Source organism: Electrophorus electricus, chromosome 5, assembly GCF_041902795.1.
Source record: "Electrophorus electricus isolate QZ-2024a chromosome 5, ASM4190279v1, whole genome shotgun sequence".
Taxonomy (NCBI): Eukaryota; Metazoa; Chordata; class Actinopteri; order Gymnotiformes; family Gymnotidae; genus Electrophorus; species Electrophorus electricus.
Window position 1 is genome coordinate 6,005,112 of NC_137501.1, and position 19,700 is coordinate 6,024,811.

At 39.2% G+C, this 19,700-nt stretch overlaps 2 protein-coding genes across 4 annotated transcripts; one reads left to right on the top strand and one right to left on the bottom strand.

Moving 5' to 3' along the window:
• Positions 1-391: 391 nt before the first annotated feature.
• On the bottom strand, positions 392-5,515 carry ube2l3b (ubiquitin-conjugating enzyme E2L 3b). Of its 2 annotated transcripts, XM_027023166.3 has the most exons (6): positions 5,409-5,515; positions 4,515-4,577; positions 2,887-2,982; positions 2,120-2,306; positions 1,603-1,770; positions 392-947 (listed from the first exon to the last, which is right to left on the bottom strand). In XM_027023166.3, the coding sequence occupies exons 2-5, from the start codon at positions 4,539-4,541 to the stop codon at positions 1,616-1,618; spliced, it is 465 nt and encodes a 154-aa protein (XP_026878967.1). In that variant the 5' UTR covers positions 4,542-4,577; positions 5,409-5,515; the 3' UTR covers positions 392-947; positions 1,603-1,615. The 2 variants fall into 2 exon arrangements, with proteins under 2 accessions (XP_026878967.1, XP_035385889.1); XM_035529996.2 differs by lacking the exon at positions 5,409-5,515 and having other exon boundaries at positions 4,515-4,594.
• A 10,517-nt stretch (positions 5,516-16,032) lies between these two features.
• ccl19a.1 (chemokine (C-C motif) ligand 19a, tandem duplicate 1) lies at positions 16,033-19,694 on the top strand. Of its 2 annotated transcripts, XM_027023159.3 has the most exons (5): positions 16,033-16,218; positions 17,676-17,799; positions 18,081-18,189; positions 18,505-18,570; positions 19,038-19,694. In XM_027023159.3, the coding sequence occupies exons 1-4, from the start codon at positions 16,140-16,142 to the stop codon at positions 18,541-18,543; spliced, it is 351 nt and encodes a 116-aa protein (XP_026878960.1). In that variant the 5' UTR covers positions 16,033-16,139; the 3' UTR covers positions 18,544-18,570; positions 19,038-19,694. The 2 variants fall into 2 exon arrangements, with proteins under 2 accessions (XP_026878960.1, XP_026878959.1); XM_027023158.3 differs by having other exon boundaries at positions 18,505-19,694.
• Positions 19,695-19,700: the final 6 nt, after the last annotated feature.

Here is a 19,700-nt window from a genome sequence, read left to right on the forward strand (position 1 = left end):
ATGCCTTGTAAGCTGTTTTTTATATTGAATGAATGACATTTGAAGTTTCAGTACATTGGTTCAAAGCTTTTTGACTGGAGAATCCCAGACAAATAGTATTGTTGGTTAGCTGGCTTTATTAGGAAATCCTTGACCAATCAGAGTCAGCACACTCAGAGTGACCAATCAGAGTCAGCCGCTGCTGAGTATATAACGTCATTCCCATGACTGTACATCAGGTTTTGCTTTTTTTTTTCTTTCTTTTTTTTTTAAACACACAAAATATGTGCAATGGATGTAAAAATGAATGTAATTTTAAGTAAGTGAACCCTAGATTGAAGATGTGCTAATATGGGAAGGGAGCTGAGAGGGGCAAGTGTGACTACATTTTTAAATACAGCATCAACCAAGATTTCTCCTTACAGGCCTCTATTTATTAAGTGTCAATTCACACTTCACCTTAATATCTATTGCGCATCAAGTAAAATGTCTTGGCTAAAACAGTTAAAATAATAGAGCATGAGAGTCTGATAGAATTCTGATTGAATACATGAAAATAATTGCAAGAGTATATTCTAAAAAGGTCTGTCACCAGCTACTGTTTATTCTGTCACAGGAAGGATGGGCAACAGTGATCTTTCTGAGCCTCAGTAACTTATCTGTACAACTAGAGGCACGATTTTTTACACCCTAACTTGAAAGAATGGACACAATACAAGATCTTCCTGTGAAACGTTAAAATAAAGGGTGTTTTTAAAATTAGTAATCATCACCATAAAAGCACGTTCACTCACGCAAAGATTGTGTTCATCCTCCCCCCCCCTTTGCGACACAAAGTATTTAGTAACAATATTGGTTCCTAGGCTGTCTCTGCTGTTGACTACTCAGTGAATCTGCCAATCCAACGTTCCGGAGGAGGGGAGGGGCAGAGCCAAGCCCTTCCCACAGAATACAGTGCATCAAAAGCGCTGTGAAAGTAAAAAGATCACATGGAAAAATTACTGCCAATTACTTATTCCGCCAGTATCAAGATGTGCAGCCACCATCACCTCATCCACATGCAATCATCAAACATTTTTTTTTCCTCTCTCTTTGAAATTACAGAGAATAAATGTGAAAATATGGAGCAAAAAAGTATTATACATGATAAATTACATTTTCTTTCCATTCTTCCTAAATCAAAACAAGTGCATACTGATGCAGTGATGATTTCACTAATAACAGAGTCAGACAGCACTCAACAGATATACCCTAACACGATTTCTAATTGTTTTACCAGCTTTCCAGTCTTAAATTTTCCCCATTCAATTCTTCTGCCATTTTAAACTAAAAACAAACAACAAAAGACAAACAAACAAACAAACACCAAAAAACAAACAAACCATAAAACAGTAGAAAGTTAGTAAGGGCCTCAAGCTAACACCAGGCAGAGAAACTGGTGAGATATCCAGACAAAGTCCTGCTTTAAAACAGGAGGTTGCAGTTGTGGCGCAATTCTCCAGCTCAACTACAATGATGTGTGTACAGGGGAGCAGGGAAGGGGGAGGGGGGAGTCAGGGGGGGAGAGGAGTCGAGGACAGCAGAGGAGCAGTTATGGTTGGGAGGAGGAGAGGGGCTACACACTTGTCAGGTGTCATTAGTCCACTGGCCGCTTTTCACCGTGTTTCTTTGTAAACTCTTCTGCATTCTTAAAGAATTTTTTACGGTCCTTTGAGTATTCTTCGGCTAGATCGGCCCTCAGGGGGTGTTCTGGCTGTGGGTCATTCACCAGGGCGATGAGGGACTGAATGACTGAAAAACAAGCAGCCAAAACCACAACTTCAGACAGGAGCGTTACAAATATGCCTGGAGCCAGTTTCAGCTTAATTTCCGCTTTAAAAAAAGGTGTCTGTTGATCTATAGTACACATTGTGTAAGTGGTTTGTCAGTTTTCCAGCTTGTAATCGTATTTCACACTAACAAATAAAACAAATCACACGAAAGAGATAACACTGAATTCCATTACTTTGACACAACACTTGCTTGACAAAGCATAACACTGCATCTGACTGCCTTGATACAACACTTCACTGGCATGAAAACCACAACTACGCCCAGCGTGTCTTTAGCGCCGCACCTGACCCGATGCATGCGCACTCACCTTGGTCGGTTTTGGTGGCTGGTTTCCAGTTCTCTGCACTAATGACGGGCAGGCAGACCTGTCCCTTCTCGTCAATGTTGGGGTGGTAGATTTTTGTCTTGAATGTGATCTTAGGAGGTTTAAAGGGGTATTCTGCAGGGAAGATGATCTCAATCCTGAATGCCCCTTTATCATATGGAGGGTTATCCTAGGGAACAGGGTCAGGGTCGAGAACACTATTAAATCTTTGCAAGACATTTTGGTGGTACAGCAGCACGATACAGGCACACAACGCAATAAAATAACAGAAATGAATCAATATTTGTGAGTTAAATAACAAAATGATGCATGCATGGGTAAGTATAAGATATGCAATACACTGTACATATAGATAGGGTGGTGCATATGTATAATGGCCAGTATTATGGACTTTAAAAATTATTCAAAAAAAATTTCTACATAATAGTACAAAATGCCATTGATGCATTCTTTGTAAAAAGATGTAGTGAAAACCTGCAAGCATCTATATGGCTGATGGGAACAAGATGGCGTAAATATCAATGTTTAATATCAATGTTTAAAAAACATTGAGAAGTGCAGCAAGAGAGGAGAAAAGTAAAACCTCACTAACAATAACTCAGTGTCTTAGTACGTAACTGACTGAATATGAAACTCAAAACCACAAAATGTATGTGCAAACATACCGAGCAGCATATATATAACTGTCAGTAATGTACAAAATGAAAAGCACAACAAGCAATATGATTCAGCACATGGAAGTTACTTACTGGGACGATGAGGCCCTGCCATGTCAATATATTAGATTCGTCAACTTGAATGTTACGGAAATTTTTCATCCCAGACTTGCGGATTTCTTCAAGCTCCTAAGAAGGTGAACAGGTATAAAGGTTTTTAACAGGGTACCGCTTTTGCCATTTTATGATAGCCCTTTATGGTTCATTTTCTGGATTACAATATAAACCTAAACAAAGATTTTAATATACAATGAACGCATTTCATATGGGGATTTCCAGTCAGATCAAAAGGATTTTTTTTTTTATCTGAGAACTCCCTCAAACTAGACTCAAATCATTTCCAGAAATATTCCAACTTGTTAACTACACCGTCAATCCAAATTTAGATACGATATTTGCACATCCGCGAGTCATTCATTAAAAATGTAAAAAGAACAATAGTATTGAATATGTCGTGTCTCTATCTCTCTCGCTCATTATATATCTTCCTACAAGGTTACTTTTTGGGATTAAAAAAATCCTCTACAGGGACCTAGGCTAACTGAGCAGTTGAAGCTTCTCTTATCAGATGAGGAAGTGTTTTCATTGCAAGCCCATTTTGAGACACCGTGTGCCGAGGTAACCACGGAAAACAGTTTAATCAGCTCATTTCGTCTACGCCGATTCTGTCGAGTCTGGACAAAACGCCGTTCGTATGATCACCAATAATATCTACTCTGCCCGGCGGACATTTTTACGTTTGACGAATGAATGAATCATTTGCGAACCCAGACTGACAGCTCTAGTGGCTGTGGGTGGCTGACGAATGAAAATCACATATGCTCTATGATTATAAAACGAAACCTTTTTGACCAAGAACAGTTTCGTTTTTCTTAAGGGCGTAGATAGACACCTTGCTAAAGCTAACTAGCTATATAACAAAACTGTCTTGCTAAGATATTTCACTCCCAGTACAAGGATGGTTTTTTTTTTTAAACTAAACAGCCACCAAGTTAACCAGCTAGCTGGCTGCGATGACATTTTTAATTGTCGCTACGATTGACCATAGCTAGGTTAACTGTTGCTTTGCTCGCTTTCGATTCTGAACCATCACATCCGCATTTTCCCGATAATAAAACACTGGAGATTTAATTCCTTCAAACTATTACCAACTAGTGGGTTAACTAGCTAACGTTACGAGCAGTGGCGTTAAGTTAAGTAGGGGAAGATGAAGCGTCTTTTGGCCCTCTGCGTACCAACGAGCAGCGTTTAAGGTTACACCCGGGCGACGGTCATCATCTAAGGAGACTTAACCTACAGTCCCCTAGTTATAGTATAAGTTTATTAGCTAGTTATCTCCCCAGTTCTTAACACACCAAGCACGGGAAAACCCGTTTGTTGTGTGACATGTTTCGTGCCTGTTCACCCCACACCCGGCTTCTTTCCCCGGCCTCTGCCGGTGCCTCTCTCTCTTCCTCTGTTTGCAACTGTTTAACGTTAGCTTACAAAGCTAACCGAGAGTCGCCGTCTGAACGAAACATTACTTTGAACGGCAGTAAACAACAAACGAATTAATTATCCGTTGGCTGATTAAGTTGAGCTCATATTTGATGTAATACGAAAGCGTACATTGTCCTTAATTACAATTAGTGACATAGAAAGAACAAGGTAAAGAATTCTACCTTGTGCAGTCGCCTGCTCGCCGCCATCTTGAATCGTTCAACTGTTCCCAGAGTACACAGCGGCTGAAAGGCAACTCAAACTGTTTGGTGAGTAAAAACTGAACTGAGATCAGATTTTATTATCTCGAAGAACTGCAAGACGCGAACCTGGGATGTGGAAGCCTGATCCCAGGTATGCCATCGTGGGTACTTTCCATTACGAATGGGATAAAAAATGTAATCCTTGCTATTTGTTTAAGATAATTTGGCTATCGACTCTCCACAAGAGTTTGTTATTCATCGAACAGTATTTAGTTATATAAAAAAGCAATTGTGATATCGTGGTATGAACACCTCTGATGACCCATAAGCAAAGATCTACATCATAAAATTGAAGGCTGTAGGCGTAGTATACCGCAAGTACCTATCCTACACCACAGGTGTTAATACGATATAAACCATTTGCTAAACCTCACTGAAAGTTTTACAACAGTTTTGTTATATAGCAGTTTTAGCAAAAAATGGACGCTTCGACCTTGGAATAGCTCTCATTGACTCTATAACGTATTAGAGCTGAGTTAGGTTGGACAGACGTCTGGCTTTAGGCCGGACAGTACGGGTTTTCAGCTCCCTGTTCTCCTGGACGGATACCTATGTCATCCTTCTGAAATGAACTGATAGTTACTTTCCATTAAGCAGTATTATTATAGCGTTACACTGGGTGACATACGCGTCAAAGCAAATACCTTGTATTTCACTGGTTTTAATAGATCGACTTGTACCTTACCTACCCGCCAACCGCAGAAAGTCAGTACGTTTGCAACGGTGTGTAAATACCAGAAAGAAAAACGACTTCAGTTTTTAGTGGTCAGCATATGGTTTCCTTTACAATAGTGGGAAAGATTCATTTCTTACCTTCTGTATACCGTGTTAGACTTAAATGCTGCAAATGGGTGCTATGTTTGGTAAAGCATTACTTTATATTACAGATTTCTAGGTCGACTTGGTCAGCTGTTAGCTCAGTTATTGGTTTTCATTTTGTGTGTAGTGTCATAGCACCGTCCTGGGTTTTTTTTGTTGGCTACAGTAATCTGAGTTGTTCTATTGTGTGACCAAAAGATGTCACTCCAGTGTCAGAAACAAATCCTTATTAGACGAGCCGAAAGCAGTAACCCTTTCATCCAAACCACAGAGAGGAATCAGTCAACCCAGAAGATATCCCAACCCTTTCAAATCTTTCAAACAAAGAGATGAATTTAGCATGAATCCTTATTCATCTTAAAAGGTGATTTATATGAGATTAACCAAGTTAGCAAAGTTGCAATCAGTTATGAGAACATGATTGTGACTGCAGATTTTTTTCAGTACTTTTACTTGAAGCAAATTTTTTTCAGAAAATTAGTATTAAACTCTTTAATAGATATATTTAATCTATTGACCCTTTAATTCAGTAAAACTATTACTTTTCACAGAACAATTGTTTTGTGTTCTGTTAATTTCATAGCAAAATTACAGAAGTCTTTTTTTTTTTGTATCTGTAACCCTAATAGTGAATACAAAATATTGGTATTGCCATATGCTGCATTTTATCCACTGTCCATCATACCTGACTGTCATTTCCCACCACCATTTGCATTCTTTAGACAAAATGTATGAACTGTGCTAGGCTACCCTGGAAGGATAAGCATCTAGTTATCTAGATGATAACAGTATCATCTTGTGTCAGTAGTGATGAAACAGAAACCTGCTCATACAAGGATCTGCAGAGAGATATGTAGAAGATTATTTGAATATGCATGCATGATTCTCCCTGTATTTATTGTGCCTCTTACACACACACACACACACACACACACACACACACACACACACACACACACACACACACACACACAGAAAAATGTTCTCTCTCTCTTTCTCTGAAACTCACACTCACTAACTTTCAGTTTTCCCTTAAACCTTGTGACTGAAACAACATGAATAGACTCGCATACACTCTTCTTCTAGGTATTGTGCTACAAATTTATTGGATGGAAATTGCTCAGTGTTTTTGCTGATTATGTTACAGCATTTCAATGCCTCTATACCATTTAAAAATATTCCTGCCTTTATGTAAATAGCTGATTTAACATTTTGCTAAATCCATTACATTTTATTTATTTTAAGGATTAAAATTATTAGATCTTGATCTGAATTTTGTAATCACTGGTACTTAAGTGAACAGTTAATGTAACTGATAAATTACTATTAAATAAGTGATCAGTTAATGTAACTGATATAACTGATAAATCACTATTAAATAAGTGATCAGTTAATGTAACTGATTTTACTGATAAATCACTAGTTCTTGGACCTCAAGGGCTGTGATTTGAACTAATTTTCTCTACAATAATGGTGAACCACAAGTGATTACTAAACCAGGAGCAGTTTATTGCACTTAAATTTTGTTTAAATACAATTATTTGGTTAAGTAAATAATGGCAAAAGTATATTTGTTAAAAGCTTATTTGTTAAAGTTTTTTCAAATAAAAATATATATATTAAGCCATCCTGAGTTAGAAAATATATTATAAAAAAAGTTAACAATTGAAAAATCAAGTTTTGCAACAATAAGCAAGCAGATTATTTCATACAAATTTTGTTCTAAGGTTTTGTGTGTATGTGTGTGAGTTTGTGTGTGTGCATGCATGTGTGCACATGCATGCGTAGGCAATAGAATGGCATAATTGTGTGTGTAGGCACATGGAATGCAATGATTTTTTTTAACATCGATTTCCTTAAGTTAATCGGATATAATAACAGTTCCAGTCAAAGGATGTTTATGCATTCACAGGTTTCCCTTTGCTTAGGCACAATTCAAATCATTGGGTATAATTTTGGTCCAAATTGTAGTTAAGCATAGAGGAAATCAGTCCTCAGAGGTCAGTACTGGCTAGGTTCTGCAGCCTTATAGTCATTGAAGACATATTCAGTGTGATAAACACTTAGGTCTTTAGCATTTGAAAGATTCCCTTGTCCATAGCGACTTACAGAAGTGCTTTGTAGTCCAAAACATATCCTCATGCTAGCTATCAAGAATGCTACCAGGCTAAAATCATAACTTAAGCAGGAAAAAACAAACTAGAGGGGGCAATTAAGGTTTTTGTTTGTTTGTTTGTTTTTGTGCATGTGCAAGTGCACAGTGACTAATTCTAATTCTAATTCTAATTTTGCACAGAGTAATGGCATCAGCTGTATCTGTGAGGATGTCTGGTTTCCTGTCTGAAGTCCACGTGTAGTGAACCATGCACCTCTTTAACTGCTCACTACCCACCACTACACCACAGTATCCTATACGTTTGTGAGTACCTGCTATTATGTATGATGTACATACACTGTATATCATACCTTATAATGTAAGGTCCTCACATGATTTCTGCTAAGGTGGATTTGTGAGCTAGGATCTCTAGTGTCTGATGGATAACTAACTGTAAGTTTCTACTAGTTACTGTACTGTAAGTAATAACTACTATAGTGCCTTAGTTCTAGTGCTTGGTCTCAGTCCAGATGTGGAGCCCATCATTGTGTGCTGCTGCAGGATTATGGCTTATAGTGTGCATTCCTGTACTTGGGGGAAACCCCCATCAATAAAACTCAGAACAGGCCTGTGAAATGTTTCGTTCCCACACAGAGCAATGCCTCACACTGAGCCCAAGGCCACACAAGACTACAGTTGATCTCTTCAGGGCTGTGTTACAAGAAGTCCTTTACATCAGAGCCAGACTGATTTCATAGGTTAGAATCATCAGGGGGTGCTCAAGGGTTAATAACAAGTGCTACTGCAAGAGGCCTGTGTTTTTCAGTTCCGTGGCAAGACATACTGAGGCATGGGATCCTGTCTGAGAAGGTTGTGGAGAGGACACTACTGCTCGGGCTGTTAGTCATCATGGACAGTCCCACCCACACCAGACATTAAACATACAGAGTTCACTGAGATACAGGCTTCTTCTGCATCACTGAGGAAAGGAACTCATCTGCAGGTTCAGATTCCTGCAATTATCAGACTGTAAAACATTGTCCTTACCTCATCCATTTAAGCTTTGACAATGACAATCAAGTATGTCCTTGCAGGAGAGAGGAGGAGCACTCTGTTCCTCACCTCCTACACTAATTGTTGGTAATGCAAGCTGGACCTCTTGCAAGCAAGTGTATGAGCCCACATGATCATGGCAGTTTCATGATATTTCAGTGATATTTGATTCAGAATAAACTACTGCATACTTTGATGAATTTGTCAGATAGGCCAGGCTGCTAGAATGCCTGAAAAATTTATATATAGCTATGTGCAAAATAATAGCACTCTTAACATCACTAATGTATTTAATTACTGATTTTGGCAGAAAAGATAATACAACATGGGGAAAAATTCATGACTAGGTGTAGCTGAGTAATGGGCAACCAACAGAATAAACAGTCGTGACATGCACGCTGCTAATTGGGTGTAATTTATTCATTGTTCAAATTAATAGCAGTGTGGAGTTCAATTAGTGAGCTCATTCATTCTGTGAAGAAACAGGTGTCAATTATGGCACTTATTTAAAGAAGGAGGGCAGCAAATGTTGTACCTGCTGGTTTTAGCCCTTGCTCATTGAGTAAAATGGGTCATTCCAGACATTGTACTGAAGGAGAAAGAACTTTGATCAAGCAGTTGATTGGAGAGGAGAAAACACAAAGAAGTGCAAAAAATAATTGGCTGCTCAACTAAAATTATCTCAAATGCTTTAAAATGGCAAACAAAACCCGAAACACATGGTAGGAAAAGAAATACTACCATCCACGTAGCTCTTAGAATAACAAGAATGGCAAAGAAGCATCCAATGATCAGCTCCAGGGAAATCAAAGAAGATCTTCAGTTACCTGTGAGTACTGCAACAATCAGAAGATGCCTTCTATTTGCAAGAAACCCTCGTAAAGTACCATTGCTGAAAAAAAGAAGTATTGAAAAGGTTACAGTGTGCCAAAGAACACACTGCCTGGCCTAAAGAGAAGATGCAACATTCTATGAACAGATGAGAGCAAGATTGTTCTTATTGGGTCTAAAGGCCAAAGACAGTTTGTGAGATGATCCATAAACATTGAATTCAAGCCACAGTACACTGTGAAGATTGTAAAACATGGAGGTGCAAGCATAATGGTTTGGGGATGTTTCTCATATTTGGAGTTGGTCCTGTTTATCGCATACCAGGCACCAGTTTGAATATATCAGAATACTGGAAGAGGCCGTGTTGCCTTATGCTGAAGAAGAAATGCCCTTGAAATGGGTGTTTCAGAAGGACAATGACCCCAAACACACCAGCAAGCGGGCAACATCCTGATTCCTGAATAACAAGACTGATGTTATGAAGTGGCCAGGCCAATCCCCAGACCTCAATCTGATAGAGAATTTGCGGAGTGACATCAAAAATGCTGTTTTTGATGCAAAAAGAATGCAGAAGAACTATGGAATGCAGACCGGTCATCTTGGGCTGGAATATCTGTTCGCAGATGTCAGATGTTGGTTGACTCCATGCCACACAGATGTAAAGCATTTATCAGAAATAAAGGTTATACAACTAAATATTAGTTCAGTGATCAACAGAAAAGCTAAATCTGTAAGCAACTTTCAGTTTATACCGTAAATATTCGAGTTTGTAAATGAAAATGAAGACACTGCTATTTTTGAACAGCCCGTTATTCTTTTTTCTTCATTTTCAGTTTAAAATTGATATTTCGTTCATGTTTTCATTTGGAATTGAATGTGCAGTGCCCCCAGTGCCTTTGTGTATATGGAAATAAATGGTATTATGAGGACTGAGCTTTTTCTCAGTTTTTTAAACACACTGCTATTATTTTGCACATAACTGTAAGTACAGAGAGCGCTGGCAGGGTGGGTTTATGTGCAAAACACATTTAATCTGCAAAGGTAATTCAAAGTGCTTCAAATACAGCAGAATAAAGGAACAAAGAACAACAAAATAATAAATCAATAAAATGCAAAAGCAACAACAGCAAAAAAGAAATAAATGCACAACAGTTATATAGTCAGTGTTTTAAAAAGAAATTCACAGTGATTAAAGTATTGAAAAAAAATGGGTGCAGTCCATAGCCGAGGTATTTAGCCTATAGGAACCTTAAATCATAAATCTTAAATCATGCCCATCCAATGTGTCTAGCTGATTTATGGTCAGTATACCTGCATGTTAAGTGTCCATTGCAGAATGGCTTCATTTTGCTATGCGTGAGGGTTTGGCTCTTTCTCTCATACCATGAAGTACAAATTATAACATGACTCTACCCCTGTATGCATGGCATGTCAAACTGTGCATTACACCAGTACACCTGCACACCAGCATAACTACATGAACGTGCATATCTTGGTGCAGACTGACTAGAAAGTTTCTGATTCAGAGACTTTGGGAATTTGTGATTAAGTTTCGAATGGCTGATTTTGCTCCAGCTGTGCATGTGCACATCTGTATGTGTTTCCTGGTGAGAGGAACGTTATTCGTTCCATATAAACCATCTTCCTTCTCCTGTATATAGCCTTTGGTTACACTGATATAAACAATTCACAAGTGACCCAAGTTAGAGAACCACAGAGACTCTAACATTTTTGTCATTGCTAATTAATATCTTTTTTGTCTTCAGCTATGTATGAGGACTTTGTATGCTTAATCTCTTGTAATATAAACTCAGTTGCATATGGTGGAATAAATTATACTTGCCTCAAATGTCTCTTTGAGTGCTTTCACTTATGCAATTTCTGCACAATCCAACAAATTTGTTGGATCCAACAAATAATGTGTCTTTGGACCCACATCACCCTTCCAGGAACCTCCATCTTTTCTATTAGAACCAATGCCAAAGGCCACAGCTCTTATTTATTGGTTTACCACAGCTGCCCTGATACTCAGAACAAGAAATTCAACTCTGCAGTGAAAGTCCCCACACTAAGACTTACAGTAATCATAACAGAAAGGGAGTGAAACCCTGCCTCCCTGGATAGGATTCTTAGTGTTTTCAGTTGGCAAAAGAAAAAGCAGCTTGCTAACATGAGACCAGTATTGCATAATCATTTGAGGCGATAAATAAACAATGCTCCTTGTTTCTGGAATAAAATGTAATCATGTGTTGAACATTTACCAATGCATACATCATTCCTGACAGCTGCCTTTTCCTAGATATGGCCACAGCCCAGTACATTTTTGGTAAATACATTAACGGCAGCTCAAAACGAGACAGAATCATCTCCCATGAAGCAATGAGGTTTTACAGTTCTCCACTGCGTAGACCAGCCGAGACGGAATGGACAGAATAACTCAGGCCAACGTTTGGCATCTGCTTAGTCTATCTACAGCCAACTGTGTTTTGTTATCCCCCCAGGGGGTGTTTTTTCACCAACACTTTCCACATAATGCTTATCCCATGTCACCGATATGGCATAATGCCTTCAATTGGAGGTTAATACGGTAATGTCAGTGTGATGACTGCATTGCAGATTTACCACATTACCTGCTCATAACCCCAGATGCAGACCTCTTGTGCAGGTCTCTGCTTCACTGTGGCTTTTGATTCCTTTGTTTAGTCCATCGCAGGTACACTGACGGAAAAGCGCAACCAAATGTATTTTCAATTCTCCATTTGACCCAAGTTCAAGTCACCTACAGTTCCAGGTAGAGTAACGGAACTGATAAGACCGGTTAGGGTTCACCTCTAAAACGAACTGCTGTGTCATCAAAACTGTCCAGGGCCTTGCCAGCCAAACCTCTGCCTTTGTTCCTTTGCTGCATTGTGTGTACACACAATATAGCAGTTTAAATTTCAGTACCCCATGTTTTGGTTATGTGCTTAATGCAGTAAAAATACTACTTGTGATCTTTTGAGACTAAGGGGTTTCACCGAACTGAATGTAAAGGGGGTTTTTCTAGTTCCTCTTCTGTCCACTTCTGTGGAGACCAGCTGAAAACAAGTGCTTTCAGAACCAGTTCTCATTCTAAAGTATTCTTTCTTTTGTTCTCAGTTTATTAGTGTAAATGACAGATAAATAAGACCAGGCCACTCCTGCCAAAGTAAACATGCAGCAGTTTGAAATATTAAATGTTGTTTGTACAACTGAGTTACAGTAATTGCAGGCACTGCACCTTGCGCACGCACACACACACACACACACACACACACACACACACACACAAACAAACTACCATACAATACACTAAAATCAGTTTTAATGATTGTATGTGTAGTTAGCTGTTCACTGGTTACTCGGTCTCTACTTGATTAAAAGAGCTATATGAGAGTAACAGTAGTTCGATATACGTCTATTTGTGAAATGGGCAGTCAATGCTCAAATGATGTCCCAAAAAGGGACATCATTTTTGTTTATAAAAAGGGCCATCTTGGACTTCTAGAACAATGCTCATAGAAACACACACCCCTTAACTGATCCCCGGGCTTGCTCATTGTCAAAGTACTGAGAAGAATTTGTTTTTCAGGAGAGCACATCCTCAGGTCCATTAGCAGGCATGCCATTTGTATTCCTTAGAAATAGAAACCTAGTTCTGGTATCACACAACTGACACAGAGCAGACAAACAGATAACAAGAAGTTGGAAGTTCTAACATGTGAAAGAAAATGAAAAAATTGCTGCTGTGCTTAGTAGTGCAGAATGGAACAGGAACATGGCTGAGATTCTCAGGAACGGACTGCTGCTTCCTTAGAACATGATGGTTCTTGTTCTCATGTTTAGGCCCGTTAATGGTGCAGCAGGCAGATGAGCCTTTGAGAATGAATAATTATAGAGACCAGAAGGCTCTATTAAGTTGAACAGGCCCATTGCATGACATCAGTGGGATTAAAAAAGCAATGCTTTATATCATACTAGAGTTTGAAATATGTTTGCTAGAGTTGGAAATGTGTTTTGTTTTGGTTTTTTTTTGTCTTAGTGGTAGTGCGAACAGCCATGACAAGGCATGCCTTTGTACTGTAGCACTTAACCTGCCATAAGCATTTTTTTAAAACCTTTTCTTTGAGGTGCTTATGAAAAGACAAGTTCATGCCCAGTAATGACAACCTCCAATGAGATGGGACCGCATCCAAAGGATGGGATAGAGGGGAGGAGATGTGACGGGAAGTGTGCTACTGGAGAGGTGGAGTGTGAAGATGCCTCCAGAGCTGATGCCTATCCGAGATAAGGAAAGCCAAATCGGAAATGCCATAAAGAGGCACTGCAGGTGTATAAATAGAACGGACTGGCGCGTACCTGGGCATCGGCATCGTCCTGCACCTCACACTTAACGTCTGATAGTCAGAGACTTGCGGATCACAGACAGACATGCTGACTGCTAGCACTGCTTTTATCCTCTCTACGGCACTGTTCTGGTGCAGCGCGGACGGTAAGATCAGCATATACGTGCACACACGCGCGCATGCAAATGCAAACACACACATACACACACACACTTGAAAACACTGAAAAGAAGCTGGTAGGCCATTCCTACTTCGCTGTGACTAGTGGTAGGGAATTGGGATGCTAATTGTTGAAGTTGAGACCATCTTGGTTCGAAGGACCCTGCACAAGTGGCTAGCTGCTCACTGCTGGGTTTTGTACTGAAGTACTATTGTGCACAGTATGAACTTTGCACAATGCATCTATGTCGGCTATTAAGGTCAATGGCACTGCTATGTCATGACCTTGGCTGAGTTCTCAGGGGGCTATCTGTGGGCCTTTCTGTTTGATTTCCTGTAAGTCACCCACATAGTGCTGACCTCCAAGAAGCAACAGGAAGCAAATGTCTCTACTGCAGGGTTGCATTCATCAAATCATGAGTTTTACCTCATTTGTTCATTTTTGATCAGTTTAAAACAGCAAAGGAACTGCATCACATATACCTTCACTGATGCCAGTATCTTGATCATTTATGCTACGTTATTATCTCTCTCCTCTCTAGGTTTCACTGATCATGCCATTGACTGCTGTCTGACCACCACAGGACAATTCCTTCCTCGGCACATTGCAGTGTCATACACAATGCAAGAGAAGAGTGCTTGCCGCATTCCGGCGACTGTGTAAGTGTTTGCGGCCAGTGCACCGGCTGGGATGCCTTCAGCCACACCTCCATCCACACCCACTCGCCACTCTCATTAGCATACCACTACTCACCTTCTCGCTGTCTACCTGCCTCTCCTGTTTAGCTTCATCACAAGGAAGAACAAGAAAATCTGTTCTCCTCCCTTAGAGGATGCACGATATCCCTGGGTGAAGAAACTTATCACACACCTGGACAATCTTAATGGTAAAAATGGAGACAAACACAATATCACAGCAAAGCTGCAAGCTAAAAGCTCTAAATATCTCTAAGAATCTCTATAACTATGTCTGTTCAATCAGTCATGTTGATGATCACAAAGGTGAATTTGACAGTGTCTGTTTTTGTTGTAGCTTTACCGCAGTAAACATGGGATGATGAATGCAAGTGAGCCAGCTAAAGACTTTCAGACCACTGTCTCCAGTTTCTCTTCTCTGGGCCATATGTGAATCTACATCATTTCAAAATTTGTATTATAGAAAAAGACATTTGCCAAAATGGTTTTTCAATTTCCAGATTTTCTTTCAGTGCATTTTAGAAATGATACAAGCATCCTTACTGTAAACACAGAAATGTATATGTTAACTTTTCTATATATCTTAGTGCTGCTGATGAATTGTGATTATTAGTTTTTTATGAATTATATATGACAATGTAAAACATGCATGAAATCAAATAAACAAAGCAAATCAAATTCCATCAAAGTGAATGATGTAACATTAATTATATAAGTTGCCAGAAATAAGAGGTGCCAGATTATGTAGTTGCCCTAAACCTACACTGACATCAAGCCTGGAACTGGTTATTGCAGACAGGAACTCAATATCTGCACAATGGTCTCCAGCGCTGTAGGAGTCATTTAGGAGAAATCGAAAGTGTTCTTTATATTCAATTATCTTAAGAGGCTGAAGAAAATGTGCTGTTTGTACAGTGTTTGCGCAACATGACCATTATGTTAAAATGCACACGTTGTCCCATCACCAGTAGCTCTGGACATGATTACATTTGAAACTTGCAAGAAACTGGAAAATTGAACAAGCCAGAAACTGAAGAAAAAAACCTTTGATTTTGTTTTAGGTTATACATTGGCATCAGTTATATTTGCTTGGCTTATCACTGTGCTTGGATACTTGAACGCAACTCTGCATTTCTTAACATAGTGACTAATCTAGAGCATTGTTCACTGTTAACATTGATTGTGTGTGTGTGTGTGTGTGTGCAATATGGTTGTTTGTGTCCACATGTGTATTTGCACACATGTGTATTTGCACACATGCACTTGGGTGACACAGCATCTTAAACACTTAACCTTTATTCCAGCTGAACTGGGGATTTCCACTAAATATTCTCATGAAAGAGCCATGTGAAACATTTCAGACTGAAATACAGGACAGCTTGAAACGAAACTTACGGTGCTCATATAAAAGGGAAAGGGTCAATAGAGAGGGAAATCTCAGCCCTTGTGTGAAGGAGACTGCACCACTCACATCTCAAGTGCATCTGAACACTGACCCAGAATCTCCTCCCTCCGTCCCTGCCTGCAATGGACTGCCTGCAATGGACTCCCTGCCGTGGTGTGGCTCTCTGGCTGGCTGCTCTGCTTCTCAGCTCTAACCTGGAAGGTGAGTTCATTGTAGGGAGTAATGTGTCGTAACACCCATGTGGAGTTTGTCCCAACACTTCAGTATGGTGTGCCAAAAAAAAGCAAGAATACTCGTAAATTTTAGGTAATGCAACAAGACTAGCGGGACAGGTGCAGTTAGTACTGAGTGGATTATATTGAATGAATGAATGAATGAAATGTCTATAGTGAATGGTGATTTTTAGAGTCCGGAGAAGTATCACTACCTAACAACTTGTACATTGTGGAAATCAGCTGGATGATTTTTTAAGGTATCAAAAAGAAACCAGTCATTGGTCTTTTTTCTGCATTTTCGTTCAGCTCGACTGTGCTCTCCTGTCTAACAGCCTGAACTGAGCCAAGGCTGGAACTGAAACCCACTTTGGCTGGTTTTAACGGGAGCAACAAAGTTAAGAATCATGGTGCCGAAAGCATTAAAGAGCGATTTGCAGCATTTACACGAGATCCCTTTAAAGAGTTTGTTACAGGATTATTCAAGTAAGCATTTGGGAAGTAGCTAGCCATAAGAGAATTTACAGCCAATAGAAGTAACTGGGTATTTTAGGGATATAATTCTGACAAGCTAATACAGTGTTAAAAAGAACTGCCCTATGAAAAAGGTGCATCCTCAGTTTCAATGTTATATATAGACAGTCCAAATAAAAATAATTATGTTAATTTCCTCTCTATAATTGTTACTTCATGTATTGGTTTCAGTGTCAGTTTCTGACATTATTACATAATTTATGTAATTACAAACACTCTATTGCGCAGTTCTAGGCAAGAAAATATTTTTGTCATGTCTCCCCTGATAGTACAGTTTAGACTGGACTTAACTTGTGTTTGGAAAATATTCTCTAGAAAAACTATTTTGTTCACATCATCTTAAACTGCAAAGCACTTTGCTGTCTGAAACACTACGGAGGAAATCCAATTATATTGGAGTAGTGAGTGTTATATTTGGTCAAACATAAACAGGTTTTCTGTGTGAATGTAGAAGTACTGGAAGTCATGGAAGATGCTGTTTAATCATGCTGGCTGATAGTGATCCATTATGCACTGTAGACGTAACACTTCTGGTGCAGTCTGGTCACTTCTCCTGAAAGAGCTGCAATGTTCTAATGGCACAGAGAAGTCATGAGTCAGCACTATGTTTAATTAACACACACACACACACACACACACACACACACACACACACACACACACACACACACACACACACACACACCTACACCTCCTCAGGATTTCAGAAGCCAGTGGAAAGAAAGCTAATTATTTTTGTTTTTGGACAGGGTGTCTTACCTTCAGGCTTAACAATCACAGCCAACATCTTCAACTCGCCAAGACTAAACAGAAAGATTTTTAGAGCCTGATCCAAAGTGCTCTCTAAATCTCAAAGTTAAATTCTCTCTCTCTCTCCCTCTCTCCCTCTCCTTCTTTCTGTGTGTGTCTCAGTATCCCTTGGAAACCATGCACTCGACTGCTGTTTGACGGTTAACCCTAAACCAATTCCAAAAGCAATTGTCTCCAGTTACCGTGAGCAACTGAAAGATGATGGATGCTCAATCAATGCCATTGTGTGAGTATCGTGGAGCAGAATATATCCAATAATTACCATCTTTGCTGCAAAGTCAAATCTATGACATAATATGACAATCTATGACATAATCTATGACGCTAACTAACATAATCAAGATTGTAGTGAGCAGAAAATAGCCCTAAAATCAAAGGCAGCAGATACTCAAGGACCTTTGTTTTGTACTTGTTTTGTGGTTTTGTGTTTGTTGGCATCTTTAATCTGAGTGCTACTCCATGTGCAGTCAGACATGGCAGTAATGTGTGATTGTCTGCACTCCCTAGGTTCCAAACCAAGAGAGGCATACATCTGTGTGCTCCACCTCAAGATGACTGGGCCAAGGAACTGAAGGTTTTTTTGGATGTAAGATCGAAGAGATGCCTTAAGAACAAGGTTAAATAAACACTTTCCTTTTCCCATTCTTTTTTATTTTATTTTAAGATTGTGATAATACATTTTTATGATTGTTGTAAAATTAATTAGTCGAGAAAAACACAGACAATAACATACTTCCTCAGAGTTCTGATGTCTAGAGTTCAGATAATCAATTGCTACATTGTGTTTTTCTGAATTGTCTATTTTTCCCTTGGTTTTAATCTAAGTCACCATCTTTCACACAGAAATCAGTGTACACTTCAACTGTAAACCACAGACCACAAACCATAACATTTCTGTCAATCACTCATTCTCTTCTAATTCTTTTTGCAGAAGAAACATTGTCAACGCATGAAACCCAAGTCTGCTTGAGAGAACGCACATGCCTGCAAGCAGAGGGTAATACTAGAGGTTAATACTCTAGGGATTATGGCAGCTATACAACTAAATGATCAACTCCTCTGTGACTGAGGTCCGTAACCTCAGTGCTATCATGGACAAGCTCTTGAGGCCTAGATTAATAACATCACCAAAATTCACTCCTTCCACATTAAAAATACCACCAGACTGTGTCCCTCACTCCCTGATTCTGTTACTGAAACTCTAATTCATGCTTTAATTACATCCAGACTGGATTACTGCAACTCAGAGTTCAGGTCTGGCTCCCTGCTAGTCTACTCAAGATATGTGCAGAATTTGGCAGAAAGAATTCTCACTCACACCAGATCACGGGAATACACAAGCACCAAGTTAGAAAACCAATACTGGATCCTGGTTAATTATTGCACACAGTGTAAAATCTTACTCCTGGTTTTTAAATCTTTACACGGTTTAGCTCCTGATACCCTTTCTGCTCTGTCATCCAGACACAATCCCTCATGCTGGCTCTGGTCTGCCGATGCTCATTTGCTCGCTGTTCCACCTGTCAAATGACACATTTGTTGTGATGGAGCTTTTAGTGTTGCAGCCCAAAGCTGTGGAACTCCTTCCCCTCACGTCTCCATCTCTGCCCATCACTGTCCACCTTCAAAAAGCTTTAAAAATGATTCTCTTTTAGACCGCTTTTCTTCTTATTGCCTCGTGGCTTTTTATTTCATCATAGTTGTGTTTTGTCCCGCCATTCTCTTACTGTAACACCTACTATGTCTGTAATTTGGTTTTCCTTTATTTCCTGATGGCATTGTAATTTTATTATTCTTGTGTTTTACTGTGTTATTCTCTTCTCATAACTCCTGTCATGTTTTCATTTTCTCTCATATGTAAAGTTTCCTTGAGTCTTTTCTTTAGTGATATGCTTTTAAAAATGTTTTGTGCTCTGCTAAAATGTATTTAATATTTCATTACATTTAAAATTTATATACTACAAACCAACATTTTTTAACTAGACCACTTTGATATACCATTCAGTTTTCATGATTTAAAATGTTTTGTTTTCATCCCAAAGGTCTCCTGTTACTATTGTTTTTTGTGACGTAAAATTATGCAAATTAGTAAATGATTAAATTAAAGGGCAGATCACAGTTTCTCTG